Below are 23,805 nucleotides of genomic sequence, written 5' to 3' on the forward strand. Positions count from 1 at the left end.
ATAAGAGCACAAAAAGATCCTGCTGGATGAGGCCAATGGCCCACCTAGTCCAGCATCCTGTTCTCACAGCAGCCAGCCAGATGCTGGTAGGAAACCCTGAGCACAAGAACAGGTTTCCCCCGCAGTTTCCAGCAATGAGAATTAAGAAGCTTTATTGCTTTTGACTGTGGAGGCAGAACATAGCCATCGTGGCTGGCAGTGATTTACTGGTTCTAGTCCTGCCCTTCAGAACAATAGCCATCATATCTGTTCCATCAACTGCATGACATCCCTTCAGATATTCATTCCGCTTGCGCAACAACAGACCTAAGAAAACGTAGGTGATGGTGCCTGCACATCCATCAAGCAAAACAGGAAACTGTCTTATTCATTAACTGCCTTTATATTCTACATTTTCCTCCAAGGAGCTCAAGGTGACATAGTTCTCCTCCTGATCGGAGTCTGCACTTCTCTGAATTTTGCAGGGCAGTTCTCCAGCCAAGTGACGTGTACAAAAATGCATCTGCTAGGCAAAGTGTACATTTAAAACATGGGTGTTAGTGAAACTAACATACCAAAATGCATTGGATTGGGGGAAATGTAAATATTAGGCAAAATTGTGCATATTTGTCAAAATTGCACACAAATGTGTGTATATTGGGAGAAATTTGCACCCAAATACACATGAATTTTCATGAAGACTTCCCCCCCACCTAAAAAAAAATAGACTGCAAACTGATGTGGAAATCTGGAGAACTGAATTCGAGGTTGGAAAAATGAGAAACTGAGAAGAACAGCTTTTGGGCTGTCAGCAGCTTTTGGGTTATCAGTAGCTCAATGATAAAGCATCTGCTTTGCATACAGAAGGTCCCAGATTCAATCCCTGGCATCTTCAGGTAAGGTTAGGAATGTTCCCTGGAGAGCTGCTTCCAGTCAGTGTGGACAATACTGAGTTAGATAGACCAAACACAGCTTCCTGTGTTCCTAAATACAAACATTTATTTTTTTTAAACCAGCTGTGTTTTCCTGGACACAGGTGAAGGCTACAGCACCTAACAACCGACTCCTCCAGGTCTACGACTGCTATGAGTAGGCCTTAAGTCAGGAATTTAGCCTCTCCCAGGCACCTGTTCTGAGCAAGCGGGCGGGGCGTCACCTTGTCGGCATCAGGTAACACCCACCGATCAGCTTTCCCTGGCTCCATCCTTGGCTTGTGAGGGAATGTGAGGCTCGGCCAGGAAACACACAGCAAAGCGCCAGTCACAGCAGCAGGTGCTTTTCTAGCTGCCGCCTTCCTTTGCCACCTGCCCCAGCTAAGATGGGGGCAAAGCACTTGTTCTCCTCGATCTTCCGGAAAGATGCCTCCCCCCTACACATGAGCCGGAAATACCAGCCGGTGGGCAGCAAAGAACCAGAAGAAGAGGTAAAGCGGTGGCGGGGGATGTGTGTTGTTGCTCAGGAATGTCACTGCCTTGGAACAATGTCTCTCCCGAACAAGCCCTCTAGCTCCACTTGCGGAGGGTGGGCTGTCACTCTGGCAGCTGCCTTGGGTCATCTCCAGATACGAAATGGTAATCAAGTGTTGTTAAGTGGTGGTCCTAACTTTTGGAATCCCTTGCCCCTTTTCTCTCTTTTTTAAAAAAGCTTAAAAACTTTTTATTCCTTTTCCTTTCCTTTCCTTTCCTTTTTTACAGTGGTACCTTGGGTTACATACGCTTCAGGTTACATACGCTTCAGGTTACACACTCTGCTAACCCAGAAATCGTGCTTCAGGTTAAGAACTTTGCTTCAGGATGAGAACAGAAATTGTGCTCCAGTGGCACGGCAGCAGCAGGAGGCCCCATTAACTAAAGTAGTGCTTCAGGTTAAGAACAGTTTCAAGTTAAGAACAGACCTCCGGAACGAATTAAGTACTTAACCCAAGGTACCACTGTACTTTGCTGGTTGCACTTTGCTGGTCGCTGAGGACACTGCTCCCCATCTTACAGAGCAAGCTGCTCTGTACAGAGCCAGACCCATGGGTTCATCTAGCTCAGTGCTGTCAACACTGACTTGCAGCAGCTCTCCAGGATTTTAGGCAGGGATCTCTCCAAGCCCTACGTGAAGATGTCAGGGATTGAACCCGGGACCTTCTGCATGCAAAGCAGATGCTCTACCACTGAGCTATGGCTCTTTCCCATTTTTCACATAGCCAGAGGTGTCTATGCATGCTTCTTATTTAGAGTGATAATGGTTGCCTAATACAAAAATCGGTTTCCAGGTGGCTTAAAAAGAGGATAAAAACACAGAGGCTGGGGTGGGGGGGAGAAAAGGTTGTATCCAATTTCAAGGGTTGTATTATCTTCAGAGTAGACCCACTGACATTAATGGCCATGGTCATATGCACACCTGTGCCATAGGATTTGTGCTCAGAGACCTTTATCCACCTTTAAAAATGCTTCTGCGGACTTTCCAAGTTTCCTTGCAGACATAGCTCAAGGGGTAGCTATTCCTGCCTTCCTTTCCTGCTTTCTTGCATTGTGCAAAACGTCAGTCATATTTTTTTAAACAAGCACTTATTTATTTAACTCTTGCATAGCACTTTCAAGTGTTTAAGGTGCTTCACACACATGGCCTAGATGCCCTCCATACGCCAACCCTGCAAGACAGCATTTGCTAACTGGAATTGTAGCACCCTGCTTGTGGTTAACGCTTAGCTGGAATGAAATATTCAACGCAGCAATAGAGAAATTAAAATAGTAATTTATTTGTCAGACAAATAAAGAGGCACAGTGGTACATGGTTACCAAGCTCTGGCCTGGCCTCCTGCCATTCTGGCCAGCACTTATATTCCCTTAATCCAGCCCCCTTTGCTCCTCCTGTGGCTGCCTCTGTCCAATCAGCCTGGTTGAAATTCCTATTGGCTGTTTGCTAGAGCCAATCACAAAAGATACACCCACAAAAGATACACCCACTTCCTTGCCCTTATATGGGAGACAAAGAGCTATATATAAATGACAAATAAGTAATAATATATCTTACATGGAATCTTAATTACCAGCTCACCTCTTGCCCTTCTTGCCCTATTGCCTTCTAAAACAAATGGTTTAATCTTACATTTTATGTTCAACAGATGTCAAGGATCTTGAGTTTCACATAAACATTGAAAGATTTCCTTCATTTAATGTTTCTAAACAAAATGCCTGACAACTATATATCAAGACTGCCCGGATGGCGTCTTCTGTCTGGCAAGGGGGGGGCTGGTGGCTGACTTAATTTCAGGATAAATACAACTCTTACAACCATATGAAATAAGAATCTAGCATTCCTTAAATCCTTTGCATAATTACATTTAAGCCAATATATTTCATACATTTATCATAGGTAGCCTCTTAAAAGAATAAAGCTTCTCAAAGTGAAAAGGAAGGAACTCAATAAAACACAGCTTTTAAAAGAAGCCTCTTCAGTTTGCACCTCCCCCTTTCCCCCTCCTCTCCAGCCTCAAAATAAAATAGGAAGAAGCTGCTTCTTCTGCCAAGCCAGTTGCCTTTCCAACATTTAACACATTTTAACCTTTTTTAACTCTCTCAGTTTAAGAAACAGCTTTAGAAGAGACTTCCCCAAAAATGCTCTCTTTCTTTCTAGCTAAATGTTTTTCCTTCCATTTGCTCCTGGCCTTTCAACCTTAGAAAGAAGATCTGGCTCATTTTACTGGGAGGCACATTAGTATTATCTTTCCCCATTCCTAATGGTGTTTTCTCAGCCTTGGGGCAGCATATGTAATTCTCCCTTTTTATGACTTTGAGAATTGTTTTTCTACTATAAATCAATGGGGCCCTTCTTGTGTTAGGAGGAAAAACATCTTGCCAAGGTTCTTTTAGGCAGCTGGTCTTTTGCCTGGCATGAAACATTTGAAAATCCTTTTTTTAAGCTCATTTTTAAATACAAGCCTTGATTGAAATATATAGAAGCTTTGATAAACATGCAGGCTTATGATTAGATGCCTCAGAATCAATGGGACTTGATCGGCAAAGTGTGCTGCAATGTAAATCAGTATTTATTATCTCCACCTATATTGCAGGTGGGGGGACTGGAACTGAGAAAGCGGAAAGGGTGGGGCAGGGGAGAGAGATTTGCCTTAAGGCCTCCTTCAGAGTTCATGGCCGAGGTGAGATTCAAACTGGACACTTCCCAATTCTCAACTCAGTCTCTTACCTGCTATATTACAACATGTATTTGGCCACATACACACCATTCATTTAAAGCATATGATCTCCCCCCAAAAAGAACTCTGGGAACTGTGATTTACTAAGAGTGCTGGGAACTGTTCCCCTGTGAGGCGTATACTACAGTTCCCAAGATTCTTTGGGCGAAGTGGTGTGCTTTAAATGTATGTTCAGCCTCATCAATCTGCCTCCCATCAGACACTTTACGGATAAGAGCAAAGGGCACTTGAAGATTCTGCACTTCTGCTCAGTTCTCCAATGAAGGGTTAATCCCTGATCTCAGCCTCCCCTCTCCCAGCTGCAGTTCATTGTATTCCTTTCCCTGACCCGGCCTGGATCTCGCAGGAGGGTGTGCTAGTAGTAACAGTTTATGCTTCTTAAGAATGCTTAATCTCCCAGTGGATCTGACAGAACAGCTTTTACAGAACAAATACCTTCACCCATATTTTCTATCGCAGCAGGCAGTTGAAGGGACACTTGGAACAGGAATGTTGTGCTAGCACTGGAACTCTCCCTCCCTCGGCTCAGTTATTTAAAATCTAGGAACCTGGGAGAAGAAGGGTGCTGAAAAGTGAAGGGATCTACTATTCCCCTTATTATTTAACTGGTGGTGGGGAATCCATTTCTTTGGAAGATATATACAAAGTATGGGGAACTTCAGGCCCCCATATTAAACTTCAGGCCAAATGCCTCTCTAGCTAGTCCTCCGAGCTCTTCCTAAAATCCCTGTAGCATTTTTAGAATTGCAACAAGGCTGTGCTAGAAGTTTAACATCCTGCTGAAGAGGCAACCCTCTGAGTTTGCTAAAGAGGCAAGCTGTATTTCAGAATGCCCAAGAATCCCCCAGTTAGAGGCAGCATTCTTTCCCAGCGCAAGGGCCACACCCTCTTCCACCAGGCAACATCCCCCACTGGCCTTGCTTTGCGCCATCCTTGAATGTTTTTGCCTGGCTGGAAAGTGTCCTTGAACTCTGAGAATGCCTCTTGCTTGCCTGGATGGAAGACAAGGGGGGGGGGCATGAGAGGGTGCATAGAACATAGCCTACTGTTACCAAGGCAACATTTACATCTGTTGCTCCAGCCACTTTTGTATTTGGCCACACCCACTACCTGCACATGGCCAGAAGGGAATGTGAACCTCAGGTTGCAAATGTGTCCCCATCCCTGATTTACACTATACTTGCCATTCTAAAGACCTTCTATGGGGCTTACAATGGTTTGCAAGTACCAAAACAACATCTCATAGAATTGCAGTGCTGTAGCATTGAAAAGCACCTCAAGGGTCATCTATTCCAACTCCAGCCGATTGCAGGAAACTCACTGCCACATACTCTCTTGTACACACACACACACACACACACACACACACACACACACACCCACACACACCAGAGAAGGAGCCACTGCAGAGAGCTTTCTCCCCCACCAAGCACCAAACAGAATAATTTTAATATCTCATCAGGGACGCGGGTGGCGCTGTGGTCTAAACCACTGAGCCTCTTGGGCTTGCTGATCAGAAGGTCAGTTGTTCGAATCCCCTTGACAGTGTGAGCTCCCGTTGCTCTGTCCCAGCTCCTGCCAACCTAGCAATTTGAAAGCAGGCCCAAAGTGTAAGTAGATAAATAGGTACCGCTGCGGCAGGAAGGTAAATGGCGTTTCCGTGCACTCTGGCAGGCGTCACGGTCCTCTGTGCACCAGTAGCGGTTTAGTCATGCTGGCCACGTGACCCAGAAAGCTGTCTGTGGACAAACGCCGGCTCCCTCAGCCTGAAAGCAAGATGAGCGCTGCAACCCCATAGTCACCTTTGACTGGACTTAGCCATCCAGGGGTCCTTTACCTTTACCTAATATCTCATAGCTGGGGTCACTTAAAGGCAGGCATCCCCAAACTCAGCCCTCCAGATGTTTTGGGACTACAACTCCCATCATCCCTAGCTAACAAGACCAGTGGTCATGGATGATGGGAATTGTAGTCCCAAAACATTTGGAGGGCCAAGTTTGGGGATGCCTGTTTAAAGGCCTCAAAGCGACTATTGACAAGAAGTGCAAAGCAAGCAGAGCCACCAAGAAAGCACAACAAAACAATGCACAAGCAGCAGCCCCCAGCCGCCCAGTGGTCCATCATGGCATTAGATATCCCTATTGATTTTTGTCTTCTTATTGCTCTTTTAATTTCTTAGGCCTTATTTCATTGCGCCACAATTTAAATTCCATGGAATGCAAATCATAATGCGATAAAATGCAATCCAAGAAGTAAAAGGAGCAATAAAAAGGCAATTAAGAATCCTGCAGCATCCAGTACAGCCCATTAGATTTGTTACAACGGGCAGAAAAATAATTAAGCAGGTCCACCAAGACCCTCAGAAATTTTCAAATGGTCTTTGGGAAACCAGTTTGGGAACCGCTCACCCAAGGTTTGTGCAATCGTGCTAACAACAAAATACGGACAGTGTGTCACCTGAGACAGGTACCAGAAATTAAAAGCTTCCCCTTGCCAAACCATGGTTTGTTTTGGGGGGTTTTGATAACCTTCTCTTGGTTATCAATCATCTATCTATCATGCAGGGGTTCTTTGAATGCAAATTGCATCAGCTGGGGGAACCACTGACTGGTTTGGAGATGGAATGCGGGATTTAAATACTTTCCCCTCTGCAGTTCAGTGGAAGATTCCCTCCCAAAACAAACAACAGATTCAGATGATATATCCACCCCACCCCACCTGAAGCACAGCACAGGAGGAAATGGTCAAATCCCCATTCCATGCCTGCCCCGATCTTGTTAATGATCACCTACACAGAGAATGTGCGGTTTGCATTTTTTTAAAAAAAGATCTGCGCACTAGATGAAAAGATGCATTTCATGTCACATCAAATTTGACCCTTATGTCAAGCTCCCAGGATCCCTCTAGGTTTCTCATCTGCCTTGGGAATGTCCAGGCCCGTCACCTGGCCCCCATTGATGAGATACAAAGTCCAGGCAGTGACCACTAACTGCTGGAACAGAACTTGGGAGGCTTGTATTTGCAAGCCCGCATGATGCAGTCTCAGGAGAGTTTCTCTCTAAAACACACACACACACACACACACACACACACACACACAGCCTCAGTTTTGCCATCTGTAAAATGGGAATAGGGACCTAACTCACAGGCTGTGGAAACAAAGTGAAGATGGTAAAGAAGTGTTCGCATTCTTCATAAATTATTAGGATGAGACCAGCCTGTGTGCTCACTCAGTCAAAAGGATAAAGCAGTCAATGGCTACTAGCCACAATGGCTTTTTTTCTACCTCCATGGCTGGTGGCAGTATGTCTCCGGGCACCAACTGTTCAGAATTGCAGGTGGGGGAGAGTTGCTGTGGCGCTTAGATCCTGTTTGCGGGCCTTCCATGGTTGGTCACTGTGAGAAAAAGGCTGAGAGTCTGTGCTGAAAAACAGCAGAGCTTGGGCAAACAATGTACCACATATGTGCTGAATTAATGATGCATAATCTCCAAAAGTATGTGGACGGGCATGTTGCGTTCATTTCCTTGCTTTTGGTATGCACTCTCACAAAGTTACTAGTCCATGCCATTTTCTAAAATCCTCTTTCTCTATAATACTTCAGGTATAGGTTTGGGACAGCAGTGGCCATATACCATGTTGTAGCCGTCAAATTTTAGGAGGGCTTTTTCCTGGATGTTATTCTTGTATGATTGTTTGTAAACCCCAGTTCTCTGTGTTCTTTCATTTTGTTTTACATAAGCTGGATAGAAATTAAGCAAAGGTGCATATTTGGAATATGTTGTTCTGTTTTTTCCTAGGCTTCCCAGTTGCTTAAATCAGATATTTTGGCATGGAGCTCTGGAGGTGGAGCCCTCTGGGTCAGGGGGAGAGCTCAGAACAAAAGCTGTCTATCACCCTCCCCTCAAGAGTTTTGAGAGGGAGGAAAAAAATGATATTCCCTCTTTTTCTTTTTGATAACAGTCTGCAATGAAAGAAAGAAAGCAAATATGTTCAGGGCTACCTACTATAGCAAGGGGAAGGGAGAGGAGCAATGGAAATCACTGTTTCCCACCCAAAGATGAATCAAAGTTGTAAGCATCTCCATTGGTCCTGAGAATCCCTCAAGGAAATGCCCATAAATATCCAGACTATGAGGACTAGAGACTTGCTTTTCAAGACAAACAAGCCAAAGTTCCTGAGATCCTCCGGAATCCTGATTCCTGCACACTGCGCCCAATTTTTCTGCTTGCATGGCAGGCTCATAGCAGGCTAGAATAAACACAGCTGCTCTCCTGACTTCATTTTCAAACATCTCTTGTTTCGTAAGAAACAGTCAGTGCCTACCATGCCTGCCAACTTTGCTAGGGTAAACTAATTATTTTATTTCCTCCAGGCGTACCTGTGCTAAGCATCATGGTTGTTTTCTTTTTACTATGTTTAACTTGTCTTTCTTACAAACAAACAAAAAAAAGGGCAAAGTCTGGAAAAGGGCATCAGGACCCAGGATTTGAATGCAAACTTGCCAGCTTCCCTGCCTCTGTTTCCTGGTGTTATTAGGTTGCTCTTCTGTCTGCTTGGCTTGCTTTGCCATCAACAATAACTAAGCCACTTATCCTGGAACCACTTCAGAAGAGGTTTAAGGGCAATGCCTGCCTTGAATAGCCAAACTGCAGGGCAGTAATCCTGTTTCCTTCTCAGAAGATTAGAGCAGGGATGGGTAACCTGTGGCTCTCCAGAGGCTGCTGGACAACTGTATAAAAAGAGCCTGCAGGATCAGGCCAGTGGCCCATCTGGTCCAGCATCCTGTTCTCACAGTGGCCAACCAGATGCCTATGGGAAACCAGCAAGCTGGACATGAGCACAACAGCACTCTGCCCTAGTACAGTTCCCAGCAACGGGTACTGAGAGGCACAGTGAAGGAAGAACATACTGTCATTTTATGTTTTAGCTGCCCTGAGACCTGCAGGTATAAGACAGTACAGTCATACCTCTTGTTACGTTCGGTTCAGGTTACATCTTTTCAGGTTTCATCCCACGGCGACCCGGAAGTAACAGAACGGGTTTCACCACTCGTGCATGCGCAGACGCTCAAAATGATGTCACACGCATGTGCAGAAGTGGCGAATCGTGACCCGCGCACGTGCAGACGCGGGTTGCATTCTGCTCATGATGCGAACGGGGCTCCAGAATGGATGCCGTTCACAACCAGAGGTACCACTGTATATTGTTATTATTATTATTATTAGCCATCGTAGCTAGTAGCTTTTGATAGCCTTGTCTACCATGAATTTATCCAATCCTCTTTTAAAGTTTGGGGGCCATCATTGCCTCCTGTGGCAATGAGTTCCATTGTTTAACTACGTGCTGTGTGAAGAAGTATTTTCTTCATGGTGTTATGGCCAAGACCCGAATTTCATTAAGCAATTCTTTCCAAGACAGGAATAATGTAGCTTTCAGATTTTGAGCCAATGACAATTTTGCGGCCGTTAACAGATAGATGTTAAGTTTTCTGTGGTTTTTAACTAGGCTGCCGTTGTTGTACTGTTTTTATTGTACATCATCTTGAGATCATTGTGCAGAGGACAATTAGTAAATTAATGCTCATGAAAAACTACCCCTCAATTTCCCTAGGATGGGTGGCAATGGAACAAGAACCAATTGCTCTATAACCACTTTCTGCTCCTTGGCATAGAATCTCATAACGCTAGACATCTAATGTTGGAAGATTTGGGACAGGCTTTTTAAAAGTAACTTTTCACATAAGTGCATGAAATGTGGAACTCACTGCCACAAGAGGCAGTGATAGTCACCAATGTGGTTGGCTTTAATAATAATAATAATAATAATAATAATTTATTATTTATACCCCGCCCATCTGGCTGGGCCTCCCCAGCCACTCTGGGCGGCTTCCATAGAAAGCAAAAATACAATAAAATATCACACGTTAAAAACTTCCCTGAACAGGGCTGCCTTAAGATGTCTTCTGAATGTCAGGTAGTTGTTTATCGCTTTGACATCTGCTGGAAGGGCGTTCCACAGGGCGGGCGCCACTACCGAGAAGGCCCTCTGCCTGGTTCCCTGTAGCTTTACTTCTCGCAATGAGGGAACCGCCAGAAGGCCCTCGGCGCTGGACCTCAGCGTCCGGGCAGAATGATGGGGGTGGAGACGCTCCTTTAGGTATACTGGACCGAGGCCGTTTAGGGCTTTAAAGGTCAGCACCAACACTTTGAATTGTGCTCGGAAACGTACTGGGAGCCAATGTAGGTCTTTCAAGACCGGTGTTATATGGTCTCGGCGGCCGCCCCCTGTCACCAGTCTAGCTGCCGCATTCTGGATTAGTTGTAGTTTCCGAGTCACCTTCAAAGGTAGCCCCACGTAGAACGCGTTGCAGTAGTCCAAGCGGGAGATAACCAGAGCATGCACCACTCTGGCGAGACAGTCCGCAGGCAGATAGGGTCTCAGCCTACGTACCAGATGGAGCTGGTAAACAGCTGCCCTGGATACAGATTTGACCTGTGCCTCCATGGACAGCTGTGAGTCCAAAATGACCCCCAGGCTGCGCACCTGGTCCTTCAGGGGCACAGTTACCCCATTCAGGACCAGGGAATCCTCCACACCTGCCCGCCTCCTGTCCCCCCAAAACAGCACTTCTGTCTGTTTTCAACCTCAATCTGTTAGCCGCCATCCATCCTCCAACCGACTCCAGACCTTTAAAAGAGGTTTAGACAAATTCATGGAGGGGGAGGATGCTAGAAGCGGCTACTAGCAATGATGGCTGTGCTCTGCCTCAACGGTCAGAGGCAGCAATGCTTTTAAATACCAGTTGCTGGAAACTACGGGAGGGGAGAGTTTTCTTGCACTCAAATCCTGCTTGATGGTTTCCCACAGGCCCCTCGGTGGCCACTGTCAAAATTGCCCGGTAGGCAGCAAACGATTTCAGGCCAGAAATACTAAACAGAGATACTGAGAAGCCTCCTTGGAACAGAGACTTGGCTGGCTTTCCAGGATTAACGCTGCTTTCCTCCCCACCCCCAGCAATCAATTTATGTCCTCCACGGGGATGTCTTTTATTTCTTGTTGATAAGGTTGTGCTCTGAAATCTCAAAAGATTTCAGAAATTTCATTGGGAAGCCAATGAAAAGAGACCATCTTTACAATCCGTGTGTGTGTGTGTGTGTGTGTGCGCGCGCGCGCGCCCGCGCCCCTTCCAGCTATAAAAACCACTGGAATTCAGAAGTCGGAAACTTCATTGCTTATTTGCTTTAGACCTTTCTATAAAGAGTTTTTACTGTGGCACTCAAAGCAATGTGGAAAATCATGTTTTAGTGTTCCTATCCTCTTACTTTCTCTTTTCTTCCTCTTCCCCTTGGTTTTGAAATGTTTTTCTTTCTTCTGTGCTAAGTCTTGTTTCCTTTTTAACATTTTCCTTTAACTGTATCTTAACAGTACAGTAGAAGGCTGGGGAACCTATGACCCTCCGGATCTCGCTGGACTACAGTTCCCATCGTCCCTGATTATTGGTGGTGGATGATGGGAGTTGTAGTCCAACTCAGTTGGTCTTTAAGGTGCTACTGGAAGGAATTTTTTTATTTTTTTATTTTTTATTTTGTTTTGACCATGGCAGACCAACACGGCTACCTATCTGTAACTGGAACATCCAGAGGGCCACTGGTTTCCTGCTCCTGGTGCAGCAAGTTCTATTACTGTGGCAACAAACCCTCTCCCATGTTAGAGCTCTGATGTACTGTGTGTGCCTTTTGCCCTATTCTTCCCCCTTAATAAGTTCCTGTGTGAGCTGGTTCATTAGAGCAAATGGGGCACTGCCCCTCTTACATTACTTGCCTGCCCAGGGATGGCACTGCTTGTCAACTTTCTCCTTCTTCCTCAGTTTTGTCCTTGTACAGCTGAGCAGGCAAGCAGACGATGGCAACAAAACCAGAATTAGTCTGTTATGTCCATCATTGGCTCTGACTACACCCACTTTAGGGCTCTCTGCCTTACCAGTCCCAATGAGCCACCACTGTTAGCATGGGCACTTAAACAAGATGAGCAGAACACAGAGAAAAGTCCTGATAACACATTACTGAGCAAAAATTGTGTAATTTGAGGAGAAATGAATGGAGGTTTTGCCTTTCTTAGTTCAAGCCTCATACATAGCAGGGAGACATTCCACCAAATACACAGAGGAAAAACTCCCTTCAGAGCCAATCGGGGCACATGCTACCTCAGCAAACATCATGGCACTCTGTCAAGTTGCTAAGCAATACTTCCACCAACCTGCCTCTTAGCTAGTGGCCTTTAACACTAACAGAATTAACTATTAAGTTACAAACTGGATGATCCCTGCTGTTGCACTTCCAGCAAGCAGCATGGAAGGAAGAGCCTTAGACATGCCAGGGATCACTTGACGTTCCAGTCAATAAGGCACATATGTGAACCAGGCCTGAGCCCGTTTTCCACCATCCCTCCACTTAAATTTCTGCTTAAAATGGTTGTAGACAGTCTCATCTCTTCCTCTTTCTTCACCACCCAACATTTTATTTGCATTATGTAGCCTGAAGAAGAATCTGAACTGAAGTCAGTGGAAGAAGAGAAAGAGGTTACAGCCCTCTCTCCCAAAGAGGCTTGCAAACGCCATGCAGACGAGCTGGCAAAAATGTTACAGGTAAGAGCCATAAAACCACAACAGACTTTTGAGAAACACTTCAGAAGAAAGAGGTGCAGGTTAGAGTCATCTTCTTGTCTCTTGTCTTGACATGTGTTCCTGAAATGATCTAATATTCACAATATTTTCACAATGCTGCCTGCCATTGGAAAAAGCTGTGATGAGGTTAGTGTCGGCAAACATACTTAGCTGCTCAGGGTAACTGTGTCAGCAAAAGACCTCTGACAAGCCTTTGCTGTTTCAACTGCATCAGAGCATCCAGACAGGTGACTGTTTCTACAGGAGGGGGGTTGCATGGGAGTCATTGGCCCCATTTATTTATTTTTACAATTGGCATGAATTAACTAGGAAAAGTCAAGGGAGTTGTTGTTGTTATTTACTAGTGGGGAGCACCCAGTGCTATCCGGGAATATGTAGAAACCAGCAAATATAGTGTCAGTTGTGAGCTTGGACCCATCACTCTAAAAATGGGCAAAGTCCTGTTGTGGTCTGCCATCTTGATTCAAAATGGCAGCCAGCAGCCAAACCTTAACAATGACTGCTGCCTCCACATCAGGAACCCTTGTATTGAAACTGGCGACAACATCTTTGAGAGGCGAACAAACCTACAGAGCAGGCAGGCAGACGGATGGACAGACAAACCACTTTCCAAAATTTATAGTAGAGTATTACATTTATATCTCACCTGTCCTTCAAGGAGTTCAAGGTTTTTGTTAGCTCTCTCCTTCCCTACCAGCCACACAATCAAGTCCCTAAATGGGTAGATTATGCTGGTATTATGAACCCATCAACTCCCAGCGGTAAGGGGCTTCCTAGTTATGGAGCAGATGTGTTTCTGAGGGAACCTAAAGAGTGCTGAGGGGTGTGTGTTTGTGTGTGAAACCTTGGAGAGAAAGGGACAGAAAGTGGTTGGCAGAGGAAGAAGGGAGAAAGAGGGTGCCCCACCCACTGCCATGATGCACTCCCCAACATATTCCCTGAGGGAACTTTAAAAAGATTTCCCACCCCCTGCTTTATGCTGTTTTTTAAAAAATACACTGTTGTCTCTTCAGGTTGATATACAGAAGGGACTGTCTGAAGTTTCAGTGCTGCACCGAAGGATCAAGCATGGCTGGAATGAATTTGTAATAGATAATACGCAGCCAGTGTGGAAGAAATATCTAGACCAGGTAAAGAACAGGAATGCTAGAGGCAAAGGGTTTTGTGGATCATTGGATAGCGGGGTGTATGTACCCTGTCTCTTTCTCCAGGGTTATGTTGAGTAAGAACGTTCAATTTAAAACAAATATGTACATCTGGCATAGGAATGCGTGTGTATACACATACACAATTACTAGGACATTTTCCTGCTCAAGTTCCCTTCAAATAGTTCAAGATGCTAATCTAACCAGCCCAGACGTTTGATTGACACTTTCTTCAAGACCTTCCATGATTAATGTAGCATGCAGTTCAGTGGAGGCTGGTCCATTAAGGCACTCTGGACACCGCCCCACCAGCCTTGGCTTGCCTTCAGCCAGCCTCCACTTGCCTGCCTCCTGACTTACAGCCAGTCCGGGTTGCTGCCTATTGGACTCCTTCTCTTTAGTCTCAGTATTGCCATAAAAGAACTTAACAGGGAGGAGATGGGGACAAAGCTGGAATTAGTTGGCTCTGCCTGTCTTTGGCTCTGGCGCCCCCTCCTGCTGGCCTCCCAGCCCAGGAGAGTGATGGAGCTTAGCTACACTCCCCATTCACTGAGCTCTACCCTAGCCACCCGCCAGCTGCTGTTTCGTGCATCCAGGCACCATTCCCTGACCCACAAGTCAGTGCCCTTCACCTTTGATGCTCTGGGGACATGCCAGTGATCAGAAAGTGTCTCTAGGGCAGGGACAACAAAGCCTTTTCAGCCTGAGGTCTGCATTCTCTTCCAGGATCTGCAGAGCAGTGGTGGGTGGGGCCAGTGGCACAAGTGGGTGGAGCAAAAAAATTTGAAATGTTTACCTTTGTACAATAGGCTAGATTCTATTCACAGGTATGTATCCCCCTCTATTCTTCATACAGACATGGAAGAAGCATTATCTGAGTTCAATGGGGTCATTCTAGTCAGTCAAAAGCATTCCAGGAGGATGCAAAGCCAGTGCAGTGAGGGGTGTGGCCTGTGGAGAGTTCTGAGGGCCAGATAGAGAGAATTGGAGAGCCCTATTTCACCCCAGGCTTGAGGTTCCTTACTCAAGCATAAAGTGAAACTACCTGGATCAAGCAGAGATTATTAGTTCTGGGCATGAATTGTGTGACAACTTTACTCCCACTGTGAATGGCAAAAAACAAACAAGCCCTACTTCAGTCAAGGGAATTTTTCCTTCTTGTTTCCTTTTAGTTTAAGAACCCCCTGATCCTTTTGCTGCTGGCCTCTGCTTTAGTAAGTGTGGTCACTAAAGAATACGAAGATGCCGTGAGTATTGCAATGGTACGTGATCTGTTTTCTTTGGAGTCCTCATTCTTGGAGACATCAGAACTAAGGGACTATTTTCAACTGTACTGAATGGGGAGAAGAAAGGGGGGTCAGGCTTCTAGGGGGTGAAGAGAACCACTCATCAACTGATTTCTCTAGGTGAGGGGTGGGGTACCTTTTGGGGGTGAAGGGTCCCAGTGGAAGACTGTGGGGGCTGCAATCCCCCTCCAAACTTACACCCTTAATAAACACAGTCTCTTTCTCTCAAGCACACAGAGAGAGTTATTTCCCTTAAAATCTTAGTAATTCTGCTCAAGTTTCACATTTTTATTTATTTGTTTTCCATTTGTCTAGTTTCCATGTAAGCCTGAAATAAATATCCATTCTCCATTGGCATGTGACATTATACTGTCTTTGTTGATCCACCCCCATTTTTATTTTATTTTTAGGCTGTCATCATCGTGGTGACTGTGGCCTTCATCCAGGTACAACCTTTTCTGGTAACTGACCATTGTGGGTTCTCACCCATTCAGACAAAAAACATGCCCTGACAGCGATGTGCTTCTTTTCTCGCAGGAGCACCGCTCTGAGAAATCTCTGGAGGAACTCAACAAGTTAGTCCCACCAGAGTGTAACTGGTAAGCCTTGTAAAGCATCCACACACTTTAAACCTTTGGTGTAGTGCCTGCCAGATGCCTTCTTCGTGCATGTATGGAGGCACAACATGCTTGTGTGCATTTGAGGGGAGATGGTTACAATTGGAAGGGTGGCAGGAGAACCCCTACCTCTGCCCTAGTCCCCTGCCCCCCACAAACCTGGAGCTGATACTCACACTTCCCATTCACAACTGTGCAGTTTAGCCTCCCTACTATAGAACAGCCTCCTGCCAACCTAGCAGTTCGAAAGCACGTCAAAGTGCAAGTAGATTAATAGGTACTGCTTCAGTGGGAAGGTAAACGGTGTTTCCGTGCGCTGCTCTGGTTCTCCAGAAGCAGCTTAGTCATGCTGACCACATGACCCGGAAGCTGTACGCCGGCTCCCTCGGCTAATAAAGTGAGATGAGCGCCACAACCCCAGAGTCGGTCATGACTGGACCTAATGGTCAGGGATCCCTTTACCTTTTACTATAGAACAGCATATCAGGGCTTAAGAGGACTGTGTGTGTGTGTGTGTGTGTGTGTGTGTGTGTGTGTCCGTGTGCGTGCACACGCTTGCTCAGGGTAAACCCGTGTATTTACAAATGATTAAAATATCCTTTATTTGCCTACTGGTCACTTATGCTTTATTTTACCAACCTGAACTGTGTGTGTTGAAATGTTCAGTTCTGGGACTGATGTTCATTTCCTTCTTCACCAGAAGGACAAATACCTGTTCCAGCCTTGCCAAAGCAAATATGTAATACCTTTTATGATTTTAATTATTATGTCCAGAGAGGTGGCCTATTTGTCTTTCAAGGTCAGAGAACGCTTTGATCATTTCCCCCACTTCCCCTTGTTCCTTCCACACCCAGGGACACCTTGTAGAAAGAAAGGCAAGTGCTTTTGGTATGATGTTGCGCTCCAAGTCACCAAACGTGATTTTAACACAGTGGCAGGGAAAGCTTTTTCAACCCAGGGGCTGCCTCAGCAAACTTCTTGGGTGGGTGGGGCCAAAAGCAAAAGTGGGTGGAGCAACAAATGTTTTAACAGATCCAATGTTTTAACAGATCCAAACAATCTGCAACTGTATTGGAACTATTTTTAACTGTTTTTGTATGTGGAATTGTTTTTAAATGGTGGCACTGTGGGTAAAACCTCAGTGCCTAGGACTTGCCGATTGTAAGGTTGGCGGTTCGAATCCCCGCGGCAGGGTGAGCTGATGATGATGTTAAATAAATTTGTAGACCCACTTCATAGCCTAAAGCCATCAAAGTGGCCTACTAGATAAAAAACAGAATAAAACACAAAAAGACAAGTTTTAAACACAATGAAATCATTTCAGCAAACTCTAAAAACAATAGAAACTTATTTGCAATTTCTAAAAACAGCAACGCAATATACTATGTTATCTGTCTCATTGTCCACTATTTAACATAAGTTACATAAGTTATGTAAGTTGCTGCATTACATACGTAACTTATATTCATTTCAATGTCAACTCCAAAGCAATGTTTAAAAACATCATTAGTTACATGTTGTTTGTGAACTTAAAAGCAACTTACTTGACTGATTTCCGTTCCTGACTACAGACAAACATACAAACGGTAGCAATTTCTGCTTCCTCTTCTGTTGCCATTGGAGTGGTCTGACATCCCTGGCCACCACAATGCATCTTCCCCACAACCCTTTGGGCAGCTCTGCTTTGCTTATACGGTGCCATTTCTTTCTATTTATCTCTTTGTGGGGGGATACTAGCATGAGAGAGGGGAAACTGCAGCATCTTCTTGCTCGAGAGCTTGTTCCTGGAGACATTGTGTGCCTTTCTATGGGAGACAGGGTTCCTGCAGACGTCAGACTTGTAGAGGTAAGAGATGGATGATGGAACAGTACCATGTGCAATCCATAACTGGGTGCTCCCGTTACAAAACTCAGTGTAAAATTCAACAAGCCATCTCCTGATTCAGTTTTTATGCTTCTGAAGCTTTGACAGAGGATAAGTGCATGGACCCTCACAAAACCCACCTATTTCCACTCATACCTGCCCGTACACTTTGGGCAGTTCCCATAGCCCTTCTCTGCTTGACCCTGTCATTGGAGGTGCGGTAACTGGCAACCAGAGACAGGGCCTTCTTGGTGGTGGGACTCAGATTGCAGAATGCTCTCCCCAGAGAATCTCGCCTGGTACTTGCTCTGTGCTAGGCAAAGCCCTCCCCCCCCCCCCCCCCGCTTAAGGATGCTCATTAGGTGTGTTGAGAAAACTCGATGAAAAAGATGTAATTGTGTGTTTGATGACATCAAGACAATTTTTGTGGCATGTTTTTGTAGTGTGGAATCACGTGACTGCTTTTCGGGGGGCAGCATTCTACTGATGCTTGCAGGGGGGGGTGGATATGCAAAAATAACTGAAAACTGTGCCAATCTGTACATGCTCCAGTTCCAGAATTAACTGTATCAAATCTCCAAGTTAAACCTTAATGAATGAGGAATGGGAGTGTAGCACCAAAACAGGAAAGGGATGGAATTAATGGGATTCCATTTATCCACTGTTTTGTCAGGTTACAGATCTCTTAGTGGACGAATCCAGTTTCACGGGGGAAGCAGAGCCCTGCAGCAAGAATGATGGCATCTTAGCAGAAGCTGGAGACCTGATGACCCTCACCAATGTCGCATTCATGGGAACTCTAATACGATACGGCAAAGGCAAAGTGAGTGGTAAATAACCTCCTTTCGCTAGCTGTAAGTAGCCCATCATTAGGCAATTATTCATAAGCTTGTTGTATGTACTGGCAGCAGCAAATCTAAACCTGTGTGCTCCTGCTTTTTTCCATGCAGTTACAATCCGGCACTTTGCAAAGGCGCACACACAAAAACAACAAATTCAAGTCGTGCCCACAACAAAGGAAGTCATGTGACATGAGAATACTGGCCCACCTGTCAAAGTAGCCCATTAGGGATTGGCTGTTCGCCTATATGGCTAATATCAGCTTTGTGGAGCTGTTTAAGGCCACATTCATACCATACATTTAAAGCGATATGATACCACTTTAAACAATCGTGGCTTCACACAAAGAGGAGCTGCAGTTTGTTAAGGATGCTGAGAGTTGTTTGGAGATCCCCTATTCCCCACCCTTACAGAACTACAAGCCCTCTTCGCAAGGAACTCTGGGAAATAGCAGTTCTGTGAGGGAAATAGGGACTTCCTAACCCAGACTTCCTCTTTAACTATTAAGGAGCTATCATCACTCAAAAGCTACAGATCATCTTCCTGACTTTGCATCTCTTGTAATGCGAAAGAGGTGTGTGTGTGTGTGTGTGTGTGTGTGTGTGTAGTAAACCAAGCTTTAACTATGGTTTATTGACTGTGGTTAACATAAATCATGGCTTGGCATTATGTACAAACCAGGTCATTGTGTCTCCAGCTGTCATTCAGGGGAAAGTTTTTCAACTCTGGGGAATACCATCAAAATCTAAGAAAAAAGGCAACTTATTCTTTGCATTCTTCTGCTTGTTCAGGGCATTGTCATTGGAACAGGTGAAAACTCACAGTTTGGGGAGGTATTCAAAATGATGCAAGAAGAAGAGGTGAGAAGGGGTCCGGGGGAAAGTGGACCAAGTTGTTAGTAGGGGAACATCCAGAGGGTTCTATTTCAAGAGGGTTTTTCTTTCTTCCCCTTGCTGTCAATTAATGCATCAAGACCCCCAAGACTCCACTACAGAAAAACATGGACAAACTGGGGAAACAGCTTACTCTCATTTCATTTGGCATCATTGGTGAGTTTTGCGAAATACTTTATCCGCCCCCCCTTAATGACCTACTGCCTGTTTTAAGAACTAGCTCCTGCTTATCAGAAGGGACCATCATTTTGGGAGAGACTCGCTATGTGTGTAGCAGGGACAGGGAAGAAATTTGGCTCAGATCAGATTTCAAGGCAAAGTTACTTAATCTGTGCAACATGCGAACTGAAACACAGCTGTCCTCCAAAATTCACAGCTCTCTGAATTTTGCAGTGCAGTTCTCTAGCCAAGTCATGTGTACAAAAATGCAGGTTCGAGGGCAAATTATCCATATGGTGGTGAAATAACATGGTTTTTTAATTATTATTTGGGTGAAATTGCTTGCAAAAATACATACCGTACCTTAGGCAAAATTGCATTTTAAAATGTGTACGTGAAGAGAGATTTGCGCCACAGTGCTGAGGACTTTAGAAACAAAGAAGCCCCAAACTGGTGCAGAAATGTGGAGAACCAAAATTAAGGCTGAAAAAATGAGAAAAAACAAAATGGACAGTTTCACCCATTCCTGGAGTATAGATTTGTACAGTAGAAGCCTAGAGTTAGGCTGAGCAAATGTGACTGACCTGAGGTCCCAACACACTAACCCAGGGTTTTCCAAACTTTGGTCTCCAGCTGTTTTTGGACTACAACTCCCATCTAGCATGACCAGTAGTCAGGGATGATGGGAACTGTAGTCCTAAAACAGCTGGAGACCCAAGTTTGGGAAACCCTTCTCTAACCACTACACCACATTGAACTTAGTTTGTACCCTTCTCCTTGTGCATACTTTGAGTATTTTCATGTTCACGTATGTACCTGAACATGCCTGTGGTGCCATCAAGATAGCTTCTGTTCTTTCCTCTCCCCTCTCCTGCAAGGTTTACTTATGCTGATTGGCTGGCTGCAGGGGAAGCATCTTCTTGGCATGTTCACCATTGGAGTGAGGTAAGAGCTGGAAGAACATTTTATTGTCACAGTAGAGGAACAGAGTAGAATGCAAACATGCTGATCAAAAACATTCTGTGTGTATATTTCCTGCCTATCTCTAGATTGAACAGGGGTGGGAAACCTTAGGATCTGGGGCCAATTGTGGCTCTGCAGGCTTCGCTATCTGGCTCAATGATCCCTCCTTAGCCCTGCTTCACACCCTCCTTGAGAGTTTTTGCCTGGCTGGAATGTGCCCTTGAAGTAGGCCTCTTGCTTCTCTGGCTGGAGGATAGAGAGGGATGAGTGTAGAAACTACCCTAGAAATTACATTCATTTCTCCACCTGCATTTCCTTCTGGCCCTGCTTGTCCCTTGCATATGGCCCACGGAAAGTTGCCCAGAATGGAATTTGGCCCTTCAGCTGAAAAAGGTCCCCAAACACTGTGATAGATAGATAGATGGACAGACAGACAGACAGACACACTATATTTCTTTCTTATTTAAATGACTTTTGATTACGTTTGATTAGGTTGTACAAACAGTGGTAGATTCTGGAAAGAGATTAATTTGTAATCAGAGCCCTCTCCAGGTGTTTAGGAGAACATGTGAGGACTCAAACTGTGGAGGGGGCATTGCCCCATTCCCTACCCCTTAAATTCTGCCGCCTGAGGTGGCTGCTTCAATCTGTCACATGGAATGGCCAGCCCTGTAAGACAGCCAGTCTAGAAACCCAAGGAGCCCATCTTCTAGCTGCTCAGGCCTCTGAACAAGGGTATTGAGGGGCTGTAGGCCAGCAGGAAGGCCCCTGATCTGCATGGAGGAAGCCTCAAACTCTGAACAGCAAATCTCCCCACTGCCCACTGGCGGAGGAAAGGGGGGGCAGGGTAGTGCACTGCCCCTAGCCCCATTGGGGAGGGGGGTACCATCATGGCCACACACACACTGACACATGCTGCGCACCCTCCCACTGCACCAGGCACTAGGCCCCCACGGGCAGTGTGCCATGCCCCCAGGACGTGCGCCACACCCCTGGGATACGCGTCACGCCCCTGGGATGTGCGCCAGCGACGCCCCTGCCTGTTCTCCACCCCTGGTGTCGGAGCATGCAGCTTCGCCACTGCCACTGCCCTAAAAAAAATAAAATCCATTCCACATAATGCTTTGGAAACTCCCCAACAGGGTGATTGAACTATCAGAATCTGGTGCAACCATTTTTGTCAGCTGCAGTGGAGAGATAGCTCTTCAAGCAGGACAAACGGTAGCACCAGAACCCAAGAGTTTAATACCTGTAGCTGGTGAGCTTCATAAGCACTTGGGCATGTGCTGATGACGGGATGGGTGGACACAGCATCCCCACCCTTCCCCACCAATATACCTGCCACGAAACATTTGCTTCTCTCTGTACAAATATTAACCTTGCTGGCCATATCTCCCTTGTTGTTTAAAGGCTGGCATTGTACATCCTTATAGTTTGCATGGCAGGCCGCCTTCTTATCAAATGACATGTGCCATCTGTTCACGTAGAAAAGGGATCCCTTGGCATCAGAGGATTGTAATGTTCGTATTACTGCCCAGCGGCACGATAAAAGCAATGTGTGGCAAAGTCGCTACAGATAAAGAGAAATGGTTGAGGACTTGGAAGGGAAAAGGTTTAGACTAGGTACAGAAAAAAGGCAGGCAAGTGTCAATGGAGGGCAGACGCTGTGGAATAAAAGTAACACTAAAGTGGACCAGCCAGAGTTGTCTTCTTTTCCTGCACAGTCCCTGTGTCCCTTAAGGGCTATGAATGTTGCCTTGCTCTGTATTCTCTTGTTCAGTGATATTTGCGCCTGAAGCATAGATCAGGGCTTTGTCAGTGGTGGCACACAGGCTGCAGAGCTCTCCACCAACAGACCATCTGGCCCCTACACTTCTGTGTTTTGATGGCAGGCAGAAAAGTATTTTCATACTAGACCAGGGATGGGGAACCTCCAGCTTGTGAGCCAAATCTGACTGACTAGACCCTGGAATCCAGACCCTCTGCACTGACTGACTGATGTCTCACTTGCTCTGTTTGCAATTGCCATAGAAGGCAAAGCAAAGTGTACTGAGTGAGTGTGAGAGAAAGAGAGAGAGGACGAGAGAGAGAGAGAGAGAATGGGTTGTGCATGTCCCACTGATATAAAGTTCTGACTATTTTCTCCGAAATGAATGTGGCCTTTGGGTGGGGCAGGGAGAAAGTCCCCCACCCCTATGGTGGAAAACCTTTCCTTCCTCTGTTATATTAAAAAGCTCAGAATCATACAATACAATGAATTGGTCAGAGATTTAGGACAGAAAAAGAGAGAGTACTTCAGAGTCAACATACAAAGAAATTGGACCAGTTGGTTAAGCCCAAATGAGGCTTTACATTCTGCATTTTGCAAAGCTGGCACCAGACTGCAAACAGCCCTGCCTCCGATGGACGTCTGCAAAGCTCCACTGGGCATAGGAACAAAGGAAGCAGCCTTCCACGTGGAGTCAGATGATTGCTCCATTGAGCTCAGTGTACTGTCCACACTGACTGGCAGTGGCTCTCCAGGGTGTCAGACAGGGGTCTCTCCCAGCCTTACTTGGGGATGCCAGGGACTGGACGTGGAGCCTTCTGCAGATGCTTTACTGTCCTTCCTGCAATTGAGCCTGAAGCTCAAGTGCTGAAAGAGGCATCCAGGGCCCATGAAAAGGCAGGTCTTAATGTGTTTCAGCATCAGGGCCCTGGAGCAAGTTGATGCTTGCATATACTTCCTTACAGGAGTTAGTGAGGATGGTGGTGTGTAACCCCAGTGGTAAATGATTCTGTGTGTGCAGCTTAGCGGTGGCTGCAATCCCAGAGGGCCTCCCCATCGTGGTCACGGTGACCTTAGTCCTGGGCGTCTTGAGGATGGCCAAGAAACGAGTCATTGTGAAGAAGCTGCCAATTGTAGAAACTCTAGGTAAGAGCAGCGTGCGCATCAAGGCGGGTCATGGGGTGGGTGTTAGCAAAACTGGATTTGCTAACTCTGTGGCTGATTCCACTGTCATCGTTTCCACCCGTTCATTTAATGTGAGGGAGGCATTTTCCTCACTCTCTCATAATACTAGAATGTTGGGTATTCTAATGCAGCTAAATGTTGGAATATTCGGAGCAGACAAAAGAAAATGCTTCTGCACACAGCACATAGTTAAACTGTGGAATTCAGTCCCATAAAG

The 23,805-nt window shown here is 45.7% G+C and overlaps 1 protein-coding gene across 1 annotated transcript in view; it reads left to right on the forward strand.

Moving 5' to 3' along the window:
• Positions 1–1,197: 1,197 nt before the first annotated feature.
• The window catches only part of ATP2C2 (ATPase secretory pathway Ca2+ transporting 2), a 39,966-nt gene continuing 17,358 nt past the window's right edge, over positions 1,198–23,805 (forward strand). Inside the window, exons 1-12 of the mRNA XM_081870188.1 lie at positions 1,198–1,402; positions 12,719–12,829; positions 13,882–13,998; positions 15,186–15,275; positions 15,710–15,745; positions 15,837–15,898; positions 17,654–17,762; positions 18,454–18,603; positions 19,412–19,480; positions 19,594–19,669; positions 20,551–20,617; positions 23,425–23,549. Coding sequence (XP_081726314.1) covers positions 1,298–1,402; positions 12,719–12,829; positions 13,882–13,998; positions 15,186–15,275; positions 15,710–15,745; positions 15,837–15,898; positions 17,654–17,762; positions 18,454–18,603; positions 19,412–19,480; positions 19,594–19,669; positions 20,551–20,617; positions 23,425–23,549 — 1,117 coding nt within the window. The 5' untranslated portion in view covers positions 1,198–1,297. The remainder of the gene's footprint in view (positions 1,403–12,718; positions 12,830–13,881; positions 13,999–15,185; positions 15,276–15,709; positions 15,746–15,836; positions 15,899–17,653; positions 17,763–18,453; positions 18,604–19,411; positions 19,481–19,593; positions 19,670–20,550; positions 20,618–23,424; positions 23,550–23,805) is intronic.

The sequence above is a fragment of the Podarcis erhardii genome (genome assembly GCF_964252035.2).
Source record: "Podarcis erhardii genome assembly, chromosome: 7".
In the NCBI taxonomy this organism is placed as follows: domain Eukaryota; kingdom Metazoa; phylum Chordata; class Lepidosauria; order Squamata; family Lacertidae; genus Podarcis; species Podarcis erhardii.